This window comes from Amblyraja radiata, chromosome 39 (assembly GCF_010909765.2).
Source record: "Amblyraja radiata isolate CabotCenter1 chromosome 39, sAmbRad1.1.pri, whole genome shotgun sequence".
Classification (NCBI taxonomy): Eukaryota; Metazoa; Chordata; class Chondrichthyes; order Rajiformes; family Rajidae; genus Amblyraja; species Amblyraja radiata.
The window spans coordinates 3,015,852-3,042,920 of NC_045994.1; the positions used below are offsets into that span (position 1 = coordinate 3,015,852).

The 27,069-nt window shown below is 43.9% G+C and overlaps 1 protein-coding gene across 2 annotated transcripts in view; it reads left to right on the forward strand.

The window, feature by feature from the left end:
• LOC116967240 (fumarylacetoacetate hydrolase domain-containing protein 2-like) overlaps window positions 1-27,069 on the forward strand; it is a 44,732-nt gene that overhangs the window by 16,603 nt on the left and 1,060 nt on the right. For both annotated transcript variants that reach the window (XM_033013698.1, XM_033013697.1), the window contains exons 3-8: window positions 1,980-2,196; window positions 3,001-3,060; window positions 10,058-10,220; window positions 11,492-11,600; window positions 22,912-22,999; window positions 23,947-24,042. In XM_033013698.1, coding sequence (XP_032869589.1) covers window positions 1,980-2,196; window positions 3,001-3,060; window positions 10,058-10,220; window positions 11,492-11,600; window positions 22,912-22,999; window positions 23,947-24,009 — 700 coding nt within the window. In that variant the 3' untranslated portion in view covers window positions 24,010-24,042. The remainder of the gene's footprint in view (window positions 1-1,979; window positions 2,197-3,000; window positions 3,061-10,057; window positions 10,221-11,491; window positions 11,601-22,911; window positions 23,000-23,946; window positions 24,043-27,069) is intronic.

The window sequence follows — 27,069 nt, forward strand, 5'->3', positions numbered from 1 at the left end:
CAGTTCTTTCCTATGCAAACTAGAGGGGTGTGTATAAGGCCAGGACTTATAGTGAAATTTATTTTACAACAAACATAGTTTAAATGGGCTTGACAAACTGTAGAACATAAAACTCATGACCAACATTATAGCACAGTCACTTTTAATGGCGATAGATTTGGTATATGTAATGAGAAGGGATAGTTAACTTGTATAAATCAAGTACAAAATCTCAATTCCATTTCCTCACAGCAGTCCTCTGGGAGCGACGGTGATGGAATTACTTAATAGGTTACTTATTAATAAAACAAAAACAGAAAATGCTGGAAAAACCCGTTAGGTCAGGCTGCATCTGTGGAAAGAGAAACAGTCAACATATTATAGATTTATAGCGTTAAAAAATATGGTAACAGGATCTTTACCCCAAATATACAAATGAAGATGCCTATCTAAAGTAATCCCAGTTGCCTACATTTGGCCCATAGCCGTCAAACCTTTCCTATCCATATACCCGTACAAAAGTTTTGTAATGATTTTTAAACAATGTCCTTATTCTATCCCGGACTAGAGAGAAGTGGCAAGACAAATGTATGCGATGCATTCAGGAACTTTGGTAACAATAGTAGAGTGGAAAGCACTGTTCAGAAAGAGATATTTCAGGGGCAAGGTACTGAAATGAGGACCACTGAGTGCATTTGGAATATCTTTCTTATGGAACCATGGCTTTCCTCTACAATTGTCATGGCCGCGGTGAATCAAATGTCCACCCAAGGAAGGGGTGAACAACATTGAATAGAAAATTAAAAGAGCAAGAAAAGAAGAAAATATATTACGAAAATCCAATAGGATTAAGAAGGAAAATCTTGAAGAGTTATGTTTAACGTATAACTAGGCTTACAGCTATCAAAAGGAATAATAGAAAACATTTAAAAAATAATATATATATTAATATATATATATATATATATATATATATATAATATATATATATTAATTAATATATATATTATTTTTTAAATGTTTTCTATATATATATATAGGTGTGTGTAATATATTAATTTAATATGTGCCTTAATCTTGTGCGTGTGTGTATACGTATATATAATGTACACGTTTATATACATATATATAAATTATATGCATAATGAAGGCTTATCATCCAGGCTGTAATAACACCGTAATATTTTGTTGAATATAGATCAGATCCTTCTCCATCATTATATAAGGTCCCACATATCAAACGATCTTTTGTCATTTAAAATTTCTCATCCATCTCTTGGTTTCATTATGGGCTTCCCCGTGATTAAGGAGATGAAAGGGTGTCAGATGAGGAGAGTAGAGGAGGAGTATAATGTAAAGCCGAATGGAGGAATATGGGTGCAGGGGGAAGAGGGGAAATATGAAATAGGGGGAAGGAGCGAGGTGACGGAGGGTGGGAGACGGTACTAGAAATGTGTGCGGACCACAGTTGATGGGGGCACAGGAGAGAGGAAGTAGGGAGGATATTGCTTGAAATTGGAGAATTCAATGTTCATACCATTGGTTTGTAAGTAACCCATGCAGAATATGAGTAGGTACACAAAAATGCTGGAGAAACTCAGGAGGTGCAGCAGCATCTATGGAGCGAAGGAAATGGGTAACATTTCGGGCCGAAACCCTTCCTGAATATGAGTAGTATGGGTTTTGATCAACTGGGAGATCCAGCAGGCCTTGGCAGACAGAACGCAAATGTGACTTTTAAATAATCAATATCATTTAGAAAACAAATTATTTGGTCATTATCGCATCTCTGTTTTTGAAATCTTGCAGTATGCAAATTGGCTGTAAAATTTCTTGCGTTAAAACTGTGACTACACTGGGGATGATCTTTGATCATGAAATGTTCACATGCAAAAACATCTTATTGCATGGTATTAATAAATGTTGCCATATTTATACTAAGTATGTAAATAACTATGGCAATTGTATAATTTAACAGATTTTTAAAATTATGTTATTAGAGCCCTGGATTGTGGAAACAATGCACTTTGTCACTCTGCAATAGAGCTTTTGTCACCTGTAACAAACCCTGACAAAGTAGTGTGTGTTGGGATGAACTATATGGATCATTGTTTGGAACAGAATGTGGCAATCCCAAAGGAGCCAGTGATATTTAGCAAGTTTGGCAGCTCTATAGTGGGACCCTACAGTGACATCATCCACCCGACCGACACTAATGTAAGTACATTTTTATTCTACAATTTGCGGATCAGTTAGATCTTTTATATCACGATTCACTGGTGGAAGGAGCCAATGTCCTTGTAGTTTGATGATGGAAAGGGTTTAATTATTGTCCATCAAGAGTACTTTCTTAGTTCATTTAGATTGGACAAGGGAGACTTCTAGCCTGAGATGTTTGATTCTGACAGAGATTTCTTAAAGTTTATGCTGAATGTTTAATTAATAATAATAATGATGGCTGGGATTTATATAGCGCCTTTCTAATACTCAAGGCGCTTTACATCGCATTATTCATTCACTCCTCAGTCACACTCGGTGGTGGTAAGCTACTTCTGTAGCCACAGCTGCCCTGGGGCAGACTGACAGAAGCGTGGCTGCCAATCTGCGCCTACGGCCCCTCCGACCACCACCAATCACTCACACACAGGCAAAGGTGGGTGAAGTGTCTTGCCCAAGGACACAACGACAGTATGCACTCCAAGCGGGATTCGAACCGGCTACCTTCCGGTTGCCAGCCGAACACTTAGCCCATTGTGCCATCTGTCGTTCCTAATTGACCTGGTGAAAAGTTAAGTTGTGTTTTTTCTAATGAAGCAACTACGAATTTGAGCATTTGGTTCACACACTTCTGAGCAGTCTACATGCGTTAGGAAAATAGTGCATGATTTTCAGTTCCCTTCTGTTATTTCTTGTTAGAAATGCTGACAGAAATCAGTTGTTAAATAGTGGTGCCCTATTGCCGGTGGCAGGATTGCTATATTCATCAATGGTTCTTATCTGTATCTTGAATCCTTCTTTCAGGAAGTGGACTGGGAGGTAGAGCTGGCATTTGTCATTGGGAAGAAAGGAAAGCACATTAAGGTATGTCAATGCTGAATTATTATGTTTGTTATCTGGGATATAGATCAGCTAGCAAGTCAGGGGTTGCAGATCTTCTGTGGCATATTCCAGTTAATCTGCACTGCACGATCACCCATTCTGATGCTAGACTTAGAGAACAAGATCCCATTGGATTTTCGTCTCTGAGCTATTGACTGAAGCTATAATCTACGAGTTGTAATCTATGAGCTATTGGCAGAAGAATATAAAGGTCCATTCCAAACCACATAATTCTGACAAACATTGAAATACGACAGCTTGCTGTGCTTCAAGAGAGAGTTAGATAGAGCTCTTAAAGATAGCGGTGTCTGGGGATTTGGGGAGAAGGCAGGAACAGGGTACCGATTGTGGATGATCAGCCATGATCACATTGAATGGCAGTGCTGGCTCGAATGGGCCGAAAGGCCTACTCCTGCACCTATTGTCTATGCAAACCTTTGGACAAAAATAGGCGTGCACTTATTGAGACTCAGGTGGCCCAACAAAAACGAATGAATTATTTTAGAGTGCAACAATAAAGTGGCAGGAATGGGGGGTGGGAGATTGTAACCTTCACGTGGTCCACTCTGTTTCGACTACTGCAATCAACCCGACGTGCACGAACAAATAGATCAAATAGAACAAGTGGTCCTACAACTTTAGATTGTGCACGCCATAAGCAAGAAGAAGAAGAAGGCATGAATGAGAGTTGATTTGCACTATGAGATGAAGACAGCATTTATCATTGCGAAGAAAGTAAAATGTGTTAAAGTCACTACCTTACCTGTAAAGAGTACAAACCATGCAGACTTGAATTTCACTGTTGATGCCTGTCTACAAGAGATGACCTGAGGATAGGCCCCTGGTTATGCAAATGCTGAGTGTAAGGCCCATCATCTCTTGTATGCTTCAATGAAAGCATCAATAATGACTTGAAGCTGGGCCGCTGAGCGTATGCAAACACAAACCATTCCAGTTTCTACGTTATCGGAGCAGAATTAGCCCATTCCACTTATCAAGTGTACTCCGCCATTCAATCATGATTGATCATGACTGATCTATATTTCCCTCTCAACCCTATTCTCCTGCCTTCTCCCCATTAAAGGGGATACTAATCAAGAATCTATCAATCTCCGCCTTAAAATATCCACTGACTTGGCCTACACAGCCGTCTCTGGCAATGAATTCCACAGATTCACCACCCTCTGACTAAAGACCTTCTTAACTTCTTTCTGAAGGAGCATCCTTTCATTTGGAGGCTCTGGACTCTGGTCCCACACTCGCCCAACTAAAGGAAACATCCTCTCCTGCTTTATAAAGCCTCAGCATTATGTCCCTGTTTTTATACTCCAGTCCTCTCGAAATAAATGCTAGCATTCTATTTGCCATCCTTACTACTGATTCGACATTCAAATGAACTTTTTGGGAATCCTTTATCAGCACTCCCAAGTCCCTTTGCACCTCCAATTTGTGAATTCTCTCCCCATTTAGAAATTGGTCCACACCTTTAGTCCTACTACAAAATTGCATGACTCCACTATTTGCCACGCTGGATTGCATCTGCCACTTCTTTGCCCACTCTCCCAACCTGTCCAAGTCCTTCTGCAGAGTCCCGGCTTTCTCCACAGATCCTGCGTCCTCTGAATTATTCCCAGAAATTCCTGCCATTGCTGTTCCACCATCATTCCTGCTGGGATCCTTTTCCAATCAACTTTAGCCAGCACCTCCCTCATGCCTCTGTAGTCACCTTTGCTCAACTGTAATACCAACACATCCAATTTCATCTTCTCCCTCCCAAATTGCAGGTTGAATGTTATCATATTTCACTACCTCCTAGTGGTTCCGTTACCTTAAGCTCTCTAATCAAATCCAGGTCACTACACAATACCAAATCCAGAATTGCCTTTTTCCTGGTAGGCTCATCTACAAGCTGCTCTAAGAAACCATCTCGGAGGCACTCTACAAATTCCCTCTCTTGGAGTCCATTACCAACCTGATTTTCCCAGTCTATTGAAATCCCGTGACCACCATAACATTGCCTTTCTTCCATGCCGAGTGTACCTCCAAATGTAATTTGTACCTTATATCCCGGCTACTGTTTGGGGGGCCTGTAAATAACTCCCATCAGGGTGTTTTTACCCTTGCCGTTTCTTAGCTCTATCCACAAGGATACTACATCTTCTCATCCTGCGTTACACCTTGTGAAGGACCAAATTTCATTGCTGACCAGCAGAGCTACCCCCCTCTCCCTCTGCCTACCTGCCTGTCTCTTCGATAGGACATGTAACCTTAGATATTCAACTCCCAGCTCCGATCCTCTTTCAGCCACGTCTCTGTAATGTCCATTAAGTCGGACCTACCAATTTCTAACTGTGATACAAGCTCCTTGTATCATTTTGTCCTTAAACAAAGTGCATTCAAATATAATACCTTTAGTTCGGTATTCACCACCCCTCCTCTCACATTGGTCCCAATTTTACCTGACCTTAGTCTCTTATCCCTTCCTAAACTTTCCATCGTATTACTTGTGAAGACTTCCGTAACCTCTCCTGCACTCGCCATCCCTTTAACTTCAACCATACATTTCCCATTTGTTGACCCCCATGTCCCACTATAACCACTAGTTCACCACTACTTTCAATGCACCACGCAGCCATTGGCAATTGAGTGATGGAGTATTTGAGGGTCAATACCTCAGATCTGGCTCAAACCTCATGTCTATTGAAACAGCATCAATTGCTGTCCTGGTGCCCGCTTCTGAGATCTGGGCTACCTGCCACAAGCATCTCATGGCACTGGAAAAATACCACCAATGCTGCTTCAGCAAAATCTTCAAATTCACTGGAAGGACGAGTGTCCATGTCCTTTCCCAGGCCAGCACACACAGGATTGAGGCCTTGGTTGTCAGAAATATTGGCTGGGCCAATTTGTTTACCTGCCCAATACCATACTTCTTAGCTCCATCTTGGAGGAAAATTACGGGCGAACTGAGGGAAAAGTTCAGATGTACTCAAACTTCCTTGAAGAAATGCAATATCCCCACTGACTCTCGGAAATCAATGGGGATAGATATATAAATGTTTCAAGTGTAAAAAGAGGCCCTTGGAATGATGTTAAGAACCTGGAGGCTATTCATTGTAAGTAAATAGAGGCTGTGTGTAAGAAGCAGACTACCTCACAAACTGCCCTCCCACCCACCCATTCCATCAGCCATATCTGTGGATGAATTTGCATTTTCTACTTTGGTCTCGTTAACCATATCCAAACCCGCAGAACGGAAGAGGGGATAAATCACAATCCTGAGGGACCACTAAAGACAAAGAATCTTTAATGTCCACAAAACAAATAGATTAGGCTTCAGAATAATTCTACATTGCATCAACCAACATTTCCTCTGCCCTGTACTGGTGCTTCAGAGAGGTTTGATCCATGAGTTCTGACAATGAACTAATAGCGTAGAAAAGAACTGCAAATGCTGGTTTACACCGTAGATACAATAAGCTGGAGTCACTCAGCGGGTCAGGCAGCATCTCTGGAGATAAAAGAATAGGTGACGTTTCGGGTCGAGACCCTTCTGACAGTGGAAGAGGCATCACCCATTCCCCTTCTCCAGAGATGCTGCCTAAGACGCTGAGTTACTCCAGCTGAATGAAGCCATTAGGGCTGTTCTGCATGATTCAGTATGATCAGGAAGGAATAGCTACTGAATGAGGCAGTGAGCCAGGACTGATGCAGATAAGTTATGAAAACAGGAAGCAACAGAGCCTCTTGAACGGTCAGTATGATTTCTGATGAGTTATTAAACAAGCATGGTGGATGCACGAGTCTGCCAAGCTGCTGAGGGAGGAGAGGATCATAGTCTCAACCCACCCTCTCAGCCCACTATCCATATTGATGTTGATGCGTATTAATGCTAGTGCAATTTGCATGTATTTGGCCCATATCCAGCTATGCCTTATCTGTCTATTTAATGTTGTCATTGAATCTGCCTCCACCATCTTCTCTGTCAGCTCATTGCTGATAAGCAACTCTCACTGTTAAAAACATACTTCTCAAATCCCATTAAGATTTACCTGCTCCCACTAGTAAACAGAGTGGTGAAAATGGTGTTCAGAATGCTTGTCATGTTACAGTTGCACAAGATATTGGCGAGGCTAACATCTTGTTAGCTAACAGCTAAAGGAAGAATGTCATTAAAATGGAAAGAGTGCCAAAAGAAAGATATATGGAGATGTTACCGGGAATGGGAGGAAAGGCTGGATAGGCTAGGACTTTTCCTCTGAAGTGTGGGAGGGAGAAGATTGATCTTGTAGAGGTGTATAAAATGATAAGGGCACAGGTACAAATAATAGCCACAGTCTTTTCCCCGGACTAGTGGAGTGTAAAACTAGAGGGAACACATTTAAGACGAGTGGGCAGAGATTTAAGAGAGACTCTAGGAGCAATTTTGTTTTCCCACACAGAGAGTAGTGGGTATATGAAATGAGCTGCTAGCTGAAACCATAGAGGTGGATACAATTGTAACATTTAAAAGATACTTGAATGGGCACATGTTTAGAGGGATATGGGCCAGGCACAGGCAAATGGGACCAGCTCAGTTACGCAACATCAGCATGGATGTGATGGTCTAAAGGGCTTGTTTCTGTGATGTTTAGATCTAAGACTGGATCACTCTGAATTCTGCCACCGCTCTGCTCAGCTGTGCAGCTGGTCCATATCCACTAGATCCTGAGATCTTTGCTATCTATGACTCCACCAATTTCTGTTTGATCCGTAAACATTAATCAGACTCTTACATTCTCATCCAAGTCATTTATATATGTTACAAACAACACAAGGTCACTGCATCAATCCCTGTGTTACACCACAGGTTACAAGCTTCCAGTACACCATTTACCACTGCCCTCTGCCGCCTATCGCCAAGCCAGTTTTGGACTCAGTTTGTATTCTCATCTTGGATCCCTTGAGCCTGTCCTCAACCTCCTACGCGCCAGGGTAAAAGTTCTAGCCTATCCCGACTCTCATACAAGTACCGGTAACACCTCAATAAATCTTTCTGGACCATTCTACCGTCCAGGATCTTACTCAGGTCCATATAAACCATGCCCACCATACTGTTTTCAATTTATTTAGTTACCATTTGAAGACTCCAACAGCTTCAAAAAATAGTTTTATTGGTCAGTATCCAGAATTCATCTGTTTAAATTTGCAACTTCAATTGCAAAATATTTACATTTGCAAAGTTTCCACCTGTATGAAGAACGTATTAAAGTACCAGCAGAGAATGAGCATCAGGTATTGTAGATACTGCATGGCAATCAGAGGGGGAAACAATTGGAGAACAGCTTGGATATGAAGGTACGATAGACAGGCAGCTGCTGCATTAGTAACATTGAACCAAAATAACTTAGGCCAGATTTAGGAAGTCTGCATCATAAATGTAAGCAGCTGTAATGAGAACATGTATATAGTTTAGTTTAGTTTAGAGATATAGCACAGAAACAGGCCCACCCAGTCTGCACCGACCAACAATCCCTGCACATGAACACTATCTTACACACACTAGGGACAATTTACATTTTTATTTATACCAAGCCGATTAACCTACAAACCTGTATGGAGTATTGGAGGAAACGGAAGATCTCAGAGAACACCCATGCGGTCACGGGGAGAACGTACAACTCCATACAGATAGCACCCATAGTCAGAATCGAACCCGGGTCTCTGGCGCTGTAAGTAGGTATGTTGCAAAGCCTACCTGAAGCGTCGTTGAAGATCTGCTGCTGAGGGTGTGCGCGATTTTGGCGCCGTTTAGAGGGGGCGGGTTTAAAACGCGATTTTCTCTAAGCTGTTCCAATCGAAAATGTTCAGCCTAGTTAATTATTAACGAAAAATCGCTGGAAGACCCCGTCGCAAAAGCTATTATTAGGTTTAAAGGCCTTGAATAATAGTTATAGTAGTTTAAAAATCAATCTCTAAACCCGCGACCGCCAGCAACCGCAGGGTCTCATAAAGCAAATAGCAGAAGTTAGGTTGTATATTTTTACATTAAAAAGGGCTTCTAAAGATCCCTTTATACTAAGTTTAATATTGCGAGTAGCTCAATTTGGGCCCATTATATCGCGCAGTATTTTTCTCGGCATTTGGGGCACAAATCTACTGCAATGTGAACGTTCTAAACCAGCGCGTTCCACAGGATCCCACTGGAAAGCTGATTTAAATGGGCATTTATTTACAGCAATTAAACACTAAATTCCTTCCATTTGGCCTATAAATTAATGTAAATGAGATTTAAAAATCATGTTTTATTGTGAATTATTTGTGAATATTATTTGGACATTTAGGCTATTTAAAAATGTTAATAATTTATTAAGAAATGGATAGATGTTTAGATCTAGTAATTGAAGTCTGAAATTAGCTACAATTAGGTAACTAACTAATTATATGCTTTAATTTCAGGTCATCCAAGTAAGATTATTTTATATTTGTTTCAGAATGCTTCAATCTATGATAACTGAAAATTTCATTCAGTTCTCTTAATTTTTAAGAAAGTTATGGGCTTTTGACTGTTCACGATCACAGCTTTTTTGTTATGTCCATAGAAAATCAATAGGGAACAAGATGCTCATTTCCCAGTATGAAAATGGCCATAACTTTTTAAATACTTGAGATATGAAAGTGAATTAGGTGTCAAATTAAACTTATTTTTATGCTTTATCTGATGGGATAAATTACAGACTTGATTTTTAAAATCTCAAAATTTTGTAACATTGCTACTGTAAGGCAGCAACACTACCACTGTGCCACCGTGCCATCCTTGATGGTGACTGTGTGAATGTAGTGTTAGTTCACGGAGTAATACTAATCTCAACAATTAACAGCAGTTCCGTCTGATTTGAATTATATATGGTCCTGTGTAATGAGATGATGATTGAAAGATTCAAACCATTTATTGTCTTTTTGTGAAGATGGCAATAAATATGCCATACCTTCTTCACAGAAAGAAGCAGCAATGGAGCATGTGGCTGGTTTCATGGTTGCAAATGATGTCAGTGCACGAGACTGGCAGATGAAGCGGAATGGCAAACAGTGGCTACTGGGTAAAACATTTGACACGTTTTGTCCACTGGGTCCAGCCATTGTCACCCGGGATGCTCTCTCAGGTATTGTTAGAACATTATCATTGTCGTCGTCACAGAGCTTTACAGCACAAAAATGTGTCCTTCAGCCCATCTTGGCTGCACCCAAACCCTTGTCATGCTAACATAGAGAAAATGGAACCCAGCCAGACACCGTGCACTTCTTCACCTTATCCGCAACCCCCAAGCAATTTTATAATTCTCATTCTGATTACAAAATGCCTCCATAATCTCTCTAGACTGAGCCTGGACTCCTGCAGCATTGCCATTTTTCCAGATCTTACATTTTTCCAATTGTGGCCTCTTTCAAGATTTATCAATTACATTTCATACATTTACCAAATCTGTTTCTGTCATATGTTACATATTTATCTTTACATATTTATCTTTTTTGCTCATTGGGCCAAAACTGCCAGCTGGTTGCAGTATAACATGACTTCCTGAATCTTATACCCAATTGCCCAATACTCTGTGTATCAAATATGATTGATAATGGTCCATCAAAAGTTCAGTAATAGTAGTTTAACCATGTTAAGCTTGTTTTATAAATGAAAGCTTTCATTGTAATGTCCCTCTGACTGTAGAATCCACTAACCTAGGGAAAAGTCATTCGTGGCACCTTAATGGCGTCACCACTCAGCCTTCTATGCTCCAGAGAAAAAACTATGGGGAGAAGGCAGGCACGGGTTACTGATTGTGGATGATCAGTCATGATCATAATGATTGGCGGCGCTGGCTTAATGCCCCCCTCCTGCACCTATTTTCTATGTGTCTCTATCTAACTTCTCAATATAGTGTAAATTAAGCCTGTAAGTCCAGACAACATTGTGGTGAATCTCTTCCGCACCCTTTCCAACAGTGACATCCCTCGTGCACTGGTGAGACCACAGTGCTCCGTGTGGTCTCACCAATGAGTTCTACAGCTGCAGCCTGCTTTGCACTTAATTATTTGTTGAATTAACTAATAGAAATATGAGAGTGTAGAATGGCTAATACCAACCAGAAGAAAGGGGAGAGTTTGAAATATTCACAAGAGGAGAGTAGATATGCACCATCAACAAGATTCCTGGCTTAATGCAATCCATCAAGCATGATTGAATTAATTCAGATTCAATTTGAAGGCAGCTGCCTTATGTTTATTAAATGACTTGGTAGAGATCATGACAGGATAAATTGTACCAGGTCCAAGAAGTAAGATGACTAATTGAATGTATTCCTCACTAATATTTCCTCATTCTAGGTAGTTTGTTCATGTCCTGTTTGACTATGTCATTCAGCTACACTCTCTGTTACAGACCCGCATAACCTGGGGATACGCTGCAGGGTTAACGGACAGATTATGCAAGATAGCAACACCAGTCAACTTGTCTTTAAAACAGAGCAACTCGTTGCTTGGGTGTCACAGTAAGTATTATTTTGATAATGTGCCGAATTTTCCAAATTATTCATATGCAGGGCGAGCCTGCATTTCTTGGCCTTCTTCAACTACGCTTGCGAATGTGATACAACTTGCGAATGTGATCATGAGTCATTGTGTTGAATCACTGCAGCCACCAGATGGTTATTTCCTGTTGAGTGATGACTTGCAAGCTTTCGACCCAACAGCATTAAAGGACAGTTCTATATTTCCAAGTCAAACTGGTGTGCAGCTTGCAAAGCTATAAAAGGTGGAGTTTCAGGGTTTTTTCTTGGCGTACACGGGTTTCGGTGAATAACTGGCCACAAAACACCAAGTCTCTAAAAAGCTATTGTAGCTGCACCATTTATGTGGCTGATACCAGAGACTGCAGATGCTGAAATCTGGAGCAAGTACCAAACTGGTGAAGAAACTCCGCAGGTCAAGGAGTACCTGTGGAGGCAAAGAGATGGTTGACGTATGTGCCTGATCTAGTTGACATTCTGGTTAATAGTGATCCCGCTGGGATGCTGTTGGAATGGTGGTTGATGATGAAGATGATCCCACTGAATGTTAAGGGTGGGTGGTAAGACTTCTTTTGGAGATGATCACCATCTGGTACATTAGTAGCACAGACGTTACTCACTGAAATGTCGCCTTTCCGTGTTCTCCAGAAATACTGCCTAACTCACTGAGTTAATCCAGTACTTTATATCTTTTTTGGAAAACCAGCATCTACAATCCATGCCTTAATATTTTCTAGAATCTGCTGCATGTAGACGTGGACTGTTTCATTTGTTGAGGGGCTAGGAATGGAAGTGTACAGCTAGATTAGGGAGTATTAGCTACAAGGACAGATTGCTCAGTCACAAGTCACATTGAGGGATATGGACCACATGTAGGCAGAGGTTTTAGTTTAATGTGGCATCATGTTTGACGCAGGCATTGTGGGCGGAATAATCTGTGCTGCACTGTTCTATCTTCAAACATTCCCACTTCTCAGCTTATGTTAGGAGGAATGTTTAAGAAAGAACTGCTGATGCTGGAAAAATCGAAGGTAGATAAAAATGCTGGAGAAACTCAGCGGGTGAGGCAGCATCTATGGAGCGAAGGAATAGGCGACGTTTCAGGTCAAGACTCTTCTTCAGACTCCTATGTTAGGAGGAAGGTCATTTAGATATAGATAGCCAGGTTTTTCAAGTGGAAATTTAGAATAACTTGAAGTGGATTGAAGGATGATAGGTAATTAGATACTCTGAGTGAGAGAGTGAAAATGGTTTTATTATGTAACCAGTTCTGCAAAATCCTATTCTACCTTTTTAATTTCACAAGGTATGTAGACAGCGGTTAAATAAACTTTGATTGATAAACTACCAGAAATATTTAACGGTTCTCCTGAATTTCTAAGGATTTAGTCCCAATCTATCTCATTGAAGTCCTCGCACTTTTTTAATCTGCACTTTTTAGTTTCGAGACACAGCACTGAAACAGGCCCTTCGGCCCACCGAGTCCACACTGACCGGCGATCCCCGCACACTAATACTATCCTACACACACGAGGGACAACTTTACTGATGAGCTCGGTGAAAGCCCACGCAGGTCATGGGAAGAACGTACAAACTCCGTACAGACAGCACCCGTAGTCAGGATCAAACCCAGGTCCATGGCGCTGGAAAGGCAGCAGCTCTACCACTGCACCACCATGTACACCTTTTCTGTGGCTGTAAGACTATATTCTGCACTCTATCTCCTTTCTCTTTTTGCACCATCTGCTGTACTCATGTATGATTCTGATTTGTAATCACACCTGGATGTTTTTTATGGAGAGCACACAAACATTTTTCAATGTATCCCAGTACATGACAATAATAAACCAGCAAACCAGTCGATCTCAATGGGATACAGTTATTGTATTTAATTGTTCAGTGCAGGGAACACCGTGGCTGGCCACAATTTCTGGGAAAGTAAAGTTTGGCCTAAATCGCCTGCTTCATAATTTCCAAGGAGAGACATTAAAGGGGCCAACAATGTACAGTGGCTTGCAAAAGTTTTCATACCCCTTTAACTTTTCCACATTTTGTCACGTTACAACCACAAACGTAAATGTATTTTATTGGGATTTTATGTGATAGACCAACACAAAGTGGTGCATAATTGTGAAGTGGAAGGAAAATGATACATGGTTTTCAAATTATTTTACAAATAAAAAACTGAAAAGTGTGGCGTGCAAAAGTATTCAGCCCCCCTGAGTCAATACTTTGTAGAACCACCTTTCGCTGCAATTACAGCTGCAAGTCTTTTGGGGTATGTCTCTACCAGCTTTGCACATCTAGAGACTGAACTTTTTGCCAATTCTTCTTTGCAAAATAGCTCAAGCTCAGTCAGATTGGATGGAGAGCGTCTGTGAACAGCAATTTTCAAGTCTTGCCAGAGATTCTCAATTGGATTTAGGTCTGGACTTTGACTGGGCCATTCTAACACATGAATATGCTTTGATCTAAACTATTCCATTGTAGCTCTGGCTGTATGTTTAGGGTCGTTGTCCTGCTGGAAGGTGAACCTCCGCCCCAGTCTCAAGTCTTTTGCAGACTCTAACAGGTTTTTTTCCAAGATTGCCCTGTATTTGGCTCCATCCATCTTCCCATTAACTCTGACCAGCTTCCCTGTCCCTGCTGAAGAAAAGCATCCCCACAGCATGATGCTGCCACCACCATGTTTCACAGTGGGGATGGTGTGTTCAGGGTGATGTGCAGTGTTAGTTTTCCGCCACACATAGCGTTTTGCATTTAGGCCAAAAACTTCAATTTTGGTCTCATCTGACCAGAGCACCTTTCTCCACATGTTTGCTGTGTCCCCCACATGGCTTGTGGCATACTGCAAACAGGACTTCTTATGGCTTTTTTTCAACAATGGCTTTCTTCTTGCCACTCTTCCATAAAGGCCCGATTTGCGGAGTGCACGACTAATAGTTGTCCTGTGGACAGATTCTCCCACCTGAGCGGTGGATCTCTGCAGCTCCTCCAGAGTTACCATGGGCCTCTTGGCTGCTTCTCGGATCAATGCTCTCCTTGCCCGGACTGTCAGTTTAGGTGGACGGCCATATCTTGGTAGGTTTGCAGTTGTGCCATACTCTTTCCATTTTCGGATGATGGATTGAACAGTGCTCCGTGAGATGTTCAAAGCTTGGGATATTTTTTTATAACCTAACCCTGCTTTAAACTTCTCCACAGCTTTATCCCTGACCTGTCTGGTGTGTTCCTTGCGCTTCATGATGCTGTTTGTTCACTAATGTTCTCTAACAAACCTCTGAGGGCTTCACAGAACAGCTGTATTTATACTGAGATTAGATTACACACAAGTGGACTCTATTTACTAATTAGGTGACTTCTGAAGGCAATTGGTTACACTGGATTTTATTTAGGGGTATCAGAGTAAAGGGGGCTGAATACTTTTGCACGCCACACTTTTCAGTTTTTTATTTGTAAAAATATTTTGAAAACCATGTATCATTTTCCTTCCACTTCACAATTATGCGCCACTTTGTGTTGGTCTATCACATAAAATCCCAATAAAATACATTTACGTTTGTGGTTGTAACGTGACAAAATGTGGAAAAGTTCAAGGGGTATGAAATCTTTTGCAAGCAACTGTAGGTGTGCCATTGCATTGGTGCAGGTTAGTCAGTTAAGGGCCTGTCCCACTTACGTGTCCTTGGCACGCAAATTACGCGACCTCGATGTCACGTTGAGCCGAGGCTGTCCCGCGAAGGTCGGGCGCGATTACATGTGTACGCACAGCCGTCTGGAGAGCGTGACGTCATTTGAAGATGGACACAATGCTGGAGTAACTCAGCGGGACCGGCAGCATCTCTGGAGAAAAGCAATGGGTGACGTTTCGTGTCGAGCCTCTTCTTCAGTCTGAAAAGAAGGGTCTTGACCCGAAACGTCACCCATTGCTTCTCTCCAGAGATGCTGCCGGTCCCGCTGAGTTACTCCTGCATTTTGTGTCTATCTTCAATTTTCTTGGCCCCGCTCTGGGAGTAGAAGTGGGGGTGGATTCGGACCGCAACGGCCATGAGCCCCAGGCCGAGCTTGGCGATCGTTTGCCTGCTTCTGCTGATGTTGAAGGTGAGACGTTGCATCGCGCCAGGGTCTTGGGCCTGTCCCACTTTGGCCGTCAGTTCCGCGACAGGCCGTTGGCGCACGAAGATTTTGTTCACTATAAAATATTTCGGAGCCCCGCTCGATGTCGCGCACAACTACATACCCCTCCGTGCTTCTAAGTGGGACCGGCTTCGTGTGGCCATACAATGCCCGTGCTCCTCAACGCGACCATGAGGTCGCGTAATTTGCATGCCCAGGACACGTAAGTGGGACAGGCCCTATAGTCCCATATGACCTAACACTATAACATTAGTTAATTTGCACGTTAGCAAAAGACGAATTAGGAATAAAAATAAATTAATAAAGTGACAATATCCTCCCTTCCAAGTAAAATGTAAGAACTGAGAATACTAGAAAAACCCAAGGGTCACACACTCCACCCAACAGAAAGAGAAACAGTTAACGTGATCTGTCGTTATCTGTAGTTTTTACATTTTCATTCATGGAAGAACAAGTCATGTTGCTGAGCAGCTTTGCAGTGCCACATTCTGGAGTGCTGATGATATTACAGGCACTGTGGCTTTCCCTGATTTCTCATTCATCGCAGAAGGACACAATTTTAGGCTCAACGTCTAGATCCATAGATTACAATGTGATTAGGTTATTCATCAATGCAACACCTGCTGAGAAGGGGTAATGTATGTGTTGGTGGTTGATGAAAGTTCCACCCCAGCATTGATCCTTCACCAAGCACAGCTAAAATACACACTCACTGGGAATGGAAGATTGTGCTCTCCATAAATTGGCTGTCTTATTTTCCAATCAACATAGCAGAAGTAGCTATACCTCAAATATAATTAACTGGCAACTGTACCTAACCATCTTTCTTATCCTTTAATTCCAAAGTTTAATAAAATAGATGACTGAGTTTCAACTCTGCAGCCATAATGAGATTGTGTTTACCTCCTACAGATACCAATGTAAATCACTTAAACTGCTTGAAGATCGTAAATTCATGCATTACTCCCAGCCCAAAGGTCCCATTGTATTGATATATGAACATTCCGCAGATAGTTAGTCCAGCTTTACGTAGCTTTCTGAGTTCACTGATTAGATCAACTCCTCCTCTAGCGGCAGCCCCTATTGCTAATGTCTTTGATAAATCATGTGTATCAGTTCTTCTCAAGAAGAACTGAAGAAGGGTCTCGACCCGAAATGTCGCCCAGTCCTTTTCTCCATAGATGCTCGTTGCACTTATGTGCAATGACAATAAAAGATATTATTATTATGCTGCCTCACCTGCCGAGTTACTCCAGCATTTTGTGTCTACCTTCAGTTCTTCTCGTCAGGTTTGTTTCTTCCTTAACATTTAGCCATATAGTTTCAGTTCAATTTAGTTTATTGTCACGAGGTACAGTGAAAAGTTTTTGTTGCGTGCTAACCAGCCAGCAGAAAAACAAAACATGATCACAATCAAGCCATTTCCAGTGTATAGATACATGATAAGGGAATAATATTTAGTGGGAGGTATAGTCAGCAAAGACCGATCAAGGATAGTCCGAGGGTCACCAATGAGGTAGATAATAGTTCAGCGCTGCTCTCTGGTTCAGTTTAGAAATACAGCACGGAAACAGGCCCTTCGGCCCACCGATCAATGCTGCTCTATTTAATTATAGATGTTCAGCAGTAGAAATCAATCTCCTTGGGTCCCATTCTCACACGGGAGGCCTGGTCCCCCAATGCAATATTCCACCACTCACGCATAGCCCACAACTGCGCAGGTGTGGCTGACGGGTCCCCGTTATGACGCCCCTGATCCCCCCTCCTCCCCTCACTACCCCCACTCTGCCTCTTGCCCCTCCCCCCACACGCACTCACTCCATCCCCCCCCCCCCTCAAACCCCTCCCCCCATTCACTCTTAGTGGCTCGCCGGCGGCGCAGCCATTCCCACCCATTAGGTTCCCATTGTGACGTAGAACACGCAGGTATTACTGCGCAGGTGCAGCTGACGGGCACGGCAAGTGGAAAAGGGATTTATTAAAGCTTAAAATGTGAATAACTCTTAAAATATAACACCAATTTAAATGTTAAAGAGGAGATTTATTCAGTCCATTCTTTCTTGTTGCGCCTCTTTTTGCGTTCTGCAGCTGGAGGAGGGGGTCAACTTCAGGCGGGAGCTGTCTGGGGCTGTTGGGGGGAGCGTCCTGCAGCCTGGGGAGGGGCACAGCTTCAGGCAGGGCTGTCGGGGGCTGGTGGGGGAAGGAGGTGTGTCCTGCAGCCGGGGAAGGGGGACGACTTCAGGCGGTGGCCAGTTGGGGGCTTTCTGGAGAGCTAGTATGGGTGTTGTGGGCCGAAGGGACTGATTTCCAGAGAGCTAGTACGGACATTGTGGGCCGAATGGATTCTTGGGCTAGTCCTGCAGCTGGGGACGGGGAGGCTGCAGTTGGGGGCCAGCGGGAGCGTTCTGTAGCCGGGGGAGGGGGATGGCTTCAGGCAGGGGCCGGTGCGGGGGGAACGCTGCCATGGCCTACCGCTGACGTGCCCTGTCGCTGCCATGGCCTGCCGCTGGGGGTGGAGGTGCGCAAGGGGAGGGGGACGGGGGGGTGTGGGGGAGGGTGGTGGACTCACAGTGGTATCACAGTTCACTCACTCACGGCTTCTGGACTCACAGTTCACTCACTCACGGCTTCTGGACTCATAGTTCATTCGCTCACGTCTTTTGGACTCACAGTTCACTCAGTCACGGCTTCTAGACTCACAGTTCACTCACTCACTGCTTCGGGGCAGACGGCTTCCAGACATCTCAGCCCGGCCTCCGGGGCTTCATTCTCCTCGCCCCAGTGATTGACAGCGGGTGCCGGAAAGAGAGAAGACCAATCTGCTGATTTTACCATTTTTAAACCTTCATAACTTTCGTAATATTCCACCGATTGGAACAAAACCTGGTGTGCTTGGAGCAGAGGAGAACGGCAAGTAAGGTGGCAAAAGATCATAGCGATATAGGGTACCGTTTTGCGCAAATTTAAAAACAACGCAAACCGGAAGAGGACAAGATGAGAGTTGTAGTAATAGTATAGATATGGATAGAAGAAGATAGATAGATGTCTGTAAGTTTGAATTTCAGCATGTTTCAAGGACTCTTGTATTAATCTGTAAAAATAAGATCAGTATCACAAGAATTAAAATCATAATACATTGTAGCACTAATAACACTATAAATTATAAACTTCCACAACAATTGGTGACTCATGTTTATGTGCTGTACAGTCTTGAACCATATGCATTAAGGTCATTAGGAATAAGAGTATAATTAGGCTATTTGCCCCATCAAGTCTACATTGCCATTCATTCAATCATGGATGATCTATCTCTCCCTCCTGACCCCATTCTCCTGCCTTCTCCCCATAAACTCTAACACCGAATCAAAAGAGAGGAGTTGGTGACATTTCGGGTCGAGACCCTTCTTCAGCAGTCATCCATTCCTTCACTCCAGAGATGCGCTTATCCCACTGAGTTACTCCAGCACTTTGTGACGATCTTCGGTGTAAACTAGCATCTGCAGTTCCTTCCTCCATATGTATGATAGCTTTGATAGCTCTCTCTTGCATGAGGATCAAAGATGTCCCCTCAAGTACATGGTTTAATGGGTCAGGTTGGAAAACGAATGCCTTCTTCTCATTGTTATATTGAAGCAGAAAGTAATATCATGAATGGGACTTCTTTTGTTCCCATGCATCATTACCTGTCCATCAGACACACTTCTTCCCACCTTTGTGTTTGACAACTTGGTGAATGAGTCATAGAGTTATACGGTGTTGAAACAGCCCCCCAGCCCAACTTGCCCACACCCACCAACATGCCCCATCTACACTAGTCCCACCTACCTGCGTTTGGCCCTTATTTCTCTAAACCTATTCTGCCCATGTACCTGTATAAATCTTGTGATCATACCTGTTCCAATACCTCCTCTGGCAGCTTGTTCCATACATCCACCACCCTTTGTGTAAAAAAAGTTACTCCTCAGGTTTCTATTGAATCTTTCCCCCCTCACCTTAAATGAGAGTCGACTGTGAAGTTACAAACTGGCTCCCCACTAATCTAACGCCACAACAATAATGACATACTACTCTACTAAGAGTGGTGGGTATGTGGAACGAGTTGTCAGGAGGTAGTTGAAGCAGGTACTGTAATGACATTTACAAGACATTTGGGCAGGAACATGGATAGGAAAGGTTTAGAGGGATATGAGCCAAATGCGGGCAGGTGAGGCACCTTGCTGAGCATGGGCAAGGTGGGCCGACGGGCCTGTTTCCATGCTGTATGGCCCAATGACTCACTAAATACCACTCCATTGTCAAAGCAACAATGGTTGGACAATATGGCGTGTTCCATCTTTGAATGAGGTTTCATGTTGGGTGTCCTCCTCCAGTCTCCCAATTGACTCCATAATGCTTCGGATTTAGATAATGATAAAATGAGTGACATGACACAAATCACAATTGCCCTTTGGATTCTATATCCTTTTACAAGTCTGGTACCTCACTCTCTCCCACTGCCTGTATTATGTTGCAATCAGCATGTTATTCACAAATGGCATCTGATTGTTCGTTCTATAGTTAAGGCAGCATTGTATCTAATCATTGTTAACTCCCACAAATGGTACATACACATATTGTTTTCTGGTTCTTCCGCTACTTCTTTTATCTGTGGAAATAGCTCTGCAGCATTGTGAGGAGGTTTGATTTACTTTCTGAATCATGCCTCTCTCAGCTCTGTTCATTTCCTCTTTAACTGATTTCTTGCCACTTCACTGCGCACCTTCACATTTCCCACATCTGTTCAGTCACAGCCCACCCCTGCCCTTATACCAACCCACTCTCGCAATTCGTGAACCCTTGTAAATCCTCTTCTAATTTCCTTAGAAAATAGCATATTCACACATAAAACCCACTTCGCAGGCGTGGATAAATGTTAAAAAAGATTTCCCGGTGATTCTTTTTAACTTGTTTCTATCTAATGGATGATTGTTGTAAAGTATTTCCTCTCCTTGGCCTTCAACCATCTCCATTTCAAATCTGTGCCTACCTGCGAAAAGCCTCAAAGATGGCCATACATTTTAACTCCAATTGTTTCAAAGTCAGCTTTTCTAACCATGTCAATGATTTAGGACTTTGAAGTAACATCCACGGTTGTGAGTGGGTTGTAACATTCAGATCATTTGAATCAATTATAAAATACACAGAAATGTGCACTCCCAACAACGAAGACAAAAGGCCAAAGTATTAAGGATTTGGGATCCAGCCTTATCCAACCTAATCCTTTGAGAGACCCTGGGAAACCACTGGTTTAAGGGCATCCTCTGAACCATTTTGCAGCATCCTCCTCCACAAGTTCACTAATGGAATGGAACACTTTATTGTCACCTGTGACAAGGCACAGTGAGATTCTTTGCTTGCTTATGGGCCTATAGGTACTCGGGGCTATTTTTTTACTCGTGGACATTTTTTATCAGGCTGGAAAACACGTCCCGACTTACCTGATGCCCCGAGTACCTACGGCTGGCATAAAGAGCCGCTATGATATATCCACGGACTCCTACGGACTCGTTACGAACATTCTGCGAGTTTGAAAACTCGGGAGAATTTGTGAATAACTCGGAAGAATTCATGAATAACTCGGGAAAGCGGGACAGGCCCTTTACCCAACGTATACAAATAGCCGCCACCTACGGCACTGACAAAGTTACAAAGTACGCCGGCCCCTCTTTTGTTCCCCCTCTCCTCCACACCAGTTCCCCCATTGTCCATTGTTCTCCCCCTCCTCCACACATGTGGATCCAGCCCACTTCAGTGGAGAGCCCACTGATGATCCACAAGCTACCGCGGGCTGCCCCAGTTACTGGTAAGCATGGCGCAGCTCTGCCAACTTTCACAACCTGAGCCTTTGGCACTGGGCTGATACTCCCTCCTCTGTCCGTAGCTGCAAGCGATCCCCGATCCCCGATCCCCCCCCCCCCCCCCCCCAAGTGCTAAAGCTAATGAGAACCACTTTCATTCTGCAGATCTGTACAATATCCTGTGTAGGAAGGAACTGCAGATGCTGGTTTACACCAAAGATAGATACAAAATGCTGGAGTAACTCAGCGGGTCAGGCAGCATTTCTGGAGAAAAGGAATAGGTGACGTTTTGTGTGGAGACCCTTCTTCAGCCTGAGAGTCAGGGGAGATGGAAACTAGAGGTTTCGCTTTCCCTGTACTCTCTGCTCTAACTTTCCATATTTCATACTACCCTTGCCATTCCAGGCACTTGTAGATAACTCCAATGACCCCACTTCTGTTTCTGCTCTCTTATACCATTCTTCCAATTCCAATTATTCAATTAGTATCTGCAAATCTTTCCTTTAATCCACCCCACAGCGTTCTGATGTCCTGTTCTATTTATTATAAGATACACCCAGTGGTACTTTGCGTAGTTATTTCATTGTGTAACCTGGGTGAATATCTCCATTGATCAGTTGTCCTCGATGAATCCGAAGCCTGGAGCTGTCTGTCACAGGATGACATCAGCTTTTTGCACAATTCTAAGTTCCTGCTCATTACACAGTCCACAGCTGCACCTTCCCATGTTCAAGGCCACAGCAGAGTGGTACCTTGATAGTTGTCAAGCAGCTGATTACTCACCGCTTGAAAACTATCCAGGTACCACTCTGGGGAAGGAAGACAAAGACCAAGATTTGTATTTCTTCATTAATTTAACCATTTGTATCCAGGAGGATAATTCTATACAATGAAGGACTTCGGAGCATTATTAAAAACCGTTGGTTTAGAGATACAGCACAAAAGCAGGCCCTTCGGCCCACTGGGTCCGTGCCGACCAACGATCTCCACACATCAACACTATCCTAGATACACTAGGGACAATTTATAATATTACTGAAGTCAATTAGCCTACAAACCTGTATATCTTTGGAGTGCGGGAGGAAGCACCTGGAGAAAACTCATGCAGGTCACGGGAAGAACGTACAAACTCCGTACAGACAGCACCCATAGTCAGGATGTAACCGGGTTTCTGGTGCTGTAAGGCAGCAACTCTACCACTGCACCACTCTGCTGCCCCACATCTTAGCGGCTGCAGCTACTTGCATGACATTGGCTTATAGTTGCTGGAACATTGCTGGAACACCATTGCACTGAGACTTTGCCATTTACCTTTGCAGGTTTGTGACTCTGTCCCCAGGGGACGTCTTCCTAACTGGAACACCGTCTGGAGTTGGCGTATTCAGGAAACCACCCAAGTTCCTCAAAGTAGGTGAAGCTGGTGCTAACTTTCAGCTAAAATAACAGGTTTCACTGTGTGCAAGATGCCTTCAGTTATGCAATGAAGATCAAATATTCGTGCAAACATGCAAAGATTCCCTGAGTTACGCCCCATAGCAGTAAGAGTAATGGATCTAGTAAACAAGCAGTTTGCCTCATCTAATTGGACATAGTGGTGAGAGTTAATGCCACTGATCTCTGACAAAAATGGACAAATAATCCAATTCTTTACTTGAAATATCAAATGGGCCTGTCCCACTTACACAACTTTTTCGGCGACTGCCGGCACCCGTTATAGGCTGCCGAAAAGTTTCAACATGTTGACAATTCAGGGGCGACCAGAAAGACGCTACGACTCTTTGGGCGACTGAGGAGACTACTCGTGACCATACAGGCGACACCCTGGCGACATGACGCGGGGTGAAGCCTGTATGGTCGTGAGTAGTCGCCCAAAGAGTCATACCATGTTCTGGTCGACGCAGGATTTTCAACGTTGAAAATATTCGGACACCTGCTGCGACTACTACGGGTGTCGGCAAGTCACCGAAAAAATTGCGTACGTGGGACAGGCCCATAAGTATGTACTTTCCACCAGGATTTCAGAGATAGTCATCAACATTCATGGCCAATGAGAGGAATCTTTCTCTCTTGCTAAGACACGGTAATTAAATGACATCCTTGGAATGTGCCCCAGATTTGCCGGGCTGCCATTTTATTGCCCACGGCTTCTCTTTGAGACAAATGAAACTAGGATTGTTCCATGAGCAAATTGAGGAGGAATCTTTCCTCCATCGCTTCTTCAGGATCATTTAAGATTGCCTATACAGTTAAATATCTTAATTCTTCAGTTGTAATTCACAAGGTTACAAACACTTTTCATAATCTGTCACCATTTCCGACACATGAAAGGCATTCACTGGTTGAATTTTTTGCAGCGCGGAGACATTGTGGAATGTGAAATAGATGAAATCGGGACTCTAAGGAACGTTATTAATTAGGTCCTTGCTGTCTTCACATTGGATTCCCTAAAGGTATGAAACTTTTCATGATGAAAAATTACAATAACTTCAAGAGATGGAGCTACAGACAAGATGTGATTAGTCATGGGTTCATAATGAGAATCTGCAGAACTGGGGATACTCTAGGATTAAAGGGTTACGTATTCCGTCTCGTGGTGATTATGGGATACCTCGCGGCATATTGAAGTTAAGTTTCACTTGCCTTGCTGTGACATCATCATTCTTGTAAAACATGTGATGTTTAATGCTATTGTAATTGGCTAAGATGTATTATGCTGTGTATGGTTGTATGGGTGGAAAGATTGTCCCCACCTGTATAACCATATGATACTGTAGTTAGAATCACCACCCTCACACTGCATCAACCATATATATATATATATGTTCATTCCTTTGTTTGAACACATGTGATACTCCGTGATCCACTGGAAGAGCTTCCCAGGGCGGTACAGAGAAACCTGGCCACCATGGTGAAATAATGGATGATTTAAAGTATTCTAGTCAGTGTTTTCACTGAACGGACTAAGGGATATAAATACCAGAATTATCAATAGAATTGCACTACTCTGAAATGGACCCTTCAACCCACCACGTCCACTACCACCGTTTTGCCCGTCTACACTGATCCCATTTGATGACCTTATAGAGCCTTAAAGTATGGAAACAGGCCCTTCAGCCCAACTTGCCCATACTGACCATGTGGGCCCGCATTTGGCCCTTATCCCTCTAATCCTTTCCTACCCACGTACTGCTCCAAACTTCTTTTAAACGTTGTTAGACAACATTAGGACCGTTTCAGATACAAAGTGCTGGAGTAACTCAGTGGATCAGGCAGCATCTCTGGGGAACATGGATGGGTGACATTTCGGGTCGAGACCCTGAATTTTCTGACGGAACGACCGCAGGCAGTGAAACTGGGCCCGCACCTGTCCTCCACTATCACCCTGAGCACCGGCACAACACAGGGCTGTGTACTAAGCCCCATGCTCTACTCCCTCTTCACACACGACTGTGTTCCTGCATTCGACACCAACACCATCGTCAAGTTTGCAGACGACACAACTGTGATTGGGCTGATCACCAACGCTGATGAAACAAAATACAGAACGGAGGTGCAGAACCTGGCGGACTGGTGCGCACGTAACAACTTGTCACTAAACACCTCCAAGACCAAAGAGCTGATTATTGACTTCAGGAGGTCACACAATGGAGAATACGCCCCAATCTCCATCTACGGGGACAGTGTGGAGAGAGTGTCCAGCTTTAAGTTTCTGGGCACTCATATTTCAGAGGACCTCACATGGTCCACCAACCACGCTGCGCTGGTCGAGAAGGCACAGCAACGACTGTTCTTCCTGAGAACATTAAAAAAGACTGATCTGCCCCAACAACTGCTGTCAACCTTCTACTGCTGCACCACAGAGAGCATATTAACGTATGGCATCTCTGTGTGGTATCTCAGCTACACGGAGGCGGAGACGAGAGCTCTTCAGCGCGTCGTCCACAGAGCGCAGAGGATCATTGGGACACAGCTACCAGCCTTGGAGGGCATCTACCACACACGGTGCCTCAGGAAGGCCGTCAGCATCCATAAAGACTCCTCACACCCTTGTAATGGACTGTTCGAACTACTTCCCTCCGGCAGACGTTACAAGGCCTTCTACGCCCGAACCTCCAGACTCAGGAACAGCTTCATTCCCAGAGCTATAGCGGCTCTGAACCGGCCCTGCTGAGTGCCCCCCACCCCCCTGGACTGTCTCCCTCGGATGATCACGTCACACAGACACATCTGCACTTTACTCTGTTTTTACTATTTTACTGTTGTAATGTTCTTTTTACAATCCATATTCTCGGGGTATCTAAATCTAAATGTTATTAGTTATTTAAGTTATGACATCGGATGGAAGCTGCAAACCCAAATCTCGTTGCACATATGTGCAATGATAATAAAATATATTATTATTATTATTATTATATTATTCAGCTGAGCCATCCATGTTCTCCAGAGGTGCTGCCTAACCTGCTGAGTTACTCCAGCACTTTGTATTTTTGTACATTAACCAGCATCTGCAGTTTCTACCACCCACCACACATCGCCTCGTCCCCAGTCCACCCACCTGCCTTCCTCTGGCCCCAACCCCCATCCCTGCCGGGTGTTCACCATCTCCCCCCGACGTCCCCCTCTCCCACACCGAAAGGTCTGTCCTCAGCAGAGGTCTTACCTATGTCCCCCTCCGTCCCCACCTCAATGAGTTCCGCGCCCACCATGACTTGGAGCTCTTCTACCGTCGTCTCCGCCTCACAGCGTTCTTCCATGGGAAGGAGTCCTCGCCCCCCATTGATGACCCCTTTTCCTGTCTCCAACGCACCCCCTCCTCGTGGAACCCCCTTCGTGGCCCCCCGGCTTTAGAATTCTTTATTCAAAACTGCCGTCGCGACATCAACCACCTCAACTTCTCCACTCCCCTGTCTCACTCCAATCTCTCCCCCCCCCCCCCCGAACGCACTGCCATTGAATCACTCCGCAACAACCCAGACTGGGTTATCAAACCAGCCGACAAGGGAGGAGCCGTGGTAGTCTGGCGCGTCGATCTCTACAAAGCTGAGGCCACGCGCCATCTCTCGGACACCTCCACCTACTTACCCCGGACCATGACCCCACTGACGAGCACCAGGCCACCATCTCTAGCACCATCACTGACTTCATCAACTCCCACGCCCTGCCCGACCGAGCCTCCAACCTCATCGTTCCCCAGCCCCGCACAGCCCGATTTTACCTTCTCCCCAAAATCCACAAACCCGACTGTCCCGGTAGACCCATTGTCTCTGCCTGTTCGTGCCCCACCGAACTCATCTCCACATACCTTGACTCCATCCTATCCCCCTTGGTTAAATCCCTCCCTACCTATGTTCAAGACACCGCAGACACTCTCCGTCGACTCCGCGCATTCCATTCTCTAAGCCCTCACCCCCTCATCTTCACCATGGACGTCCAGTCACTCTACACCTCCATCCCCCACCAGGATGGTCTCATAGCCC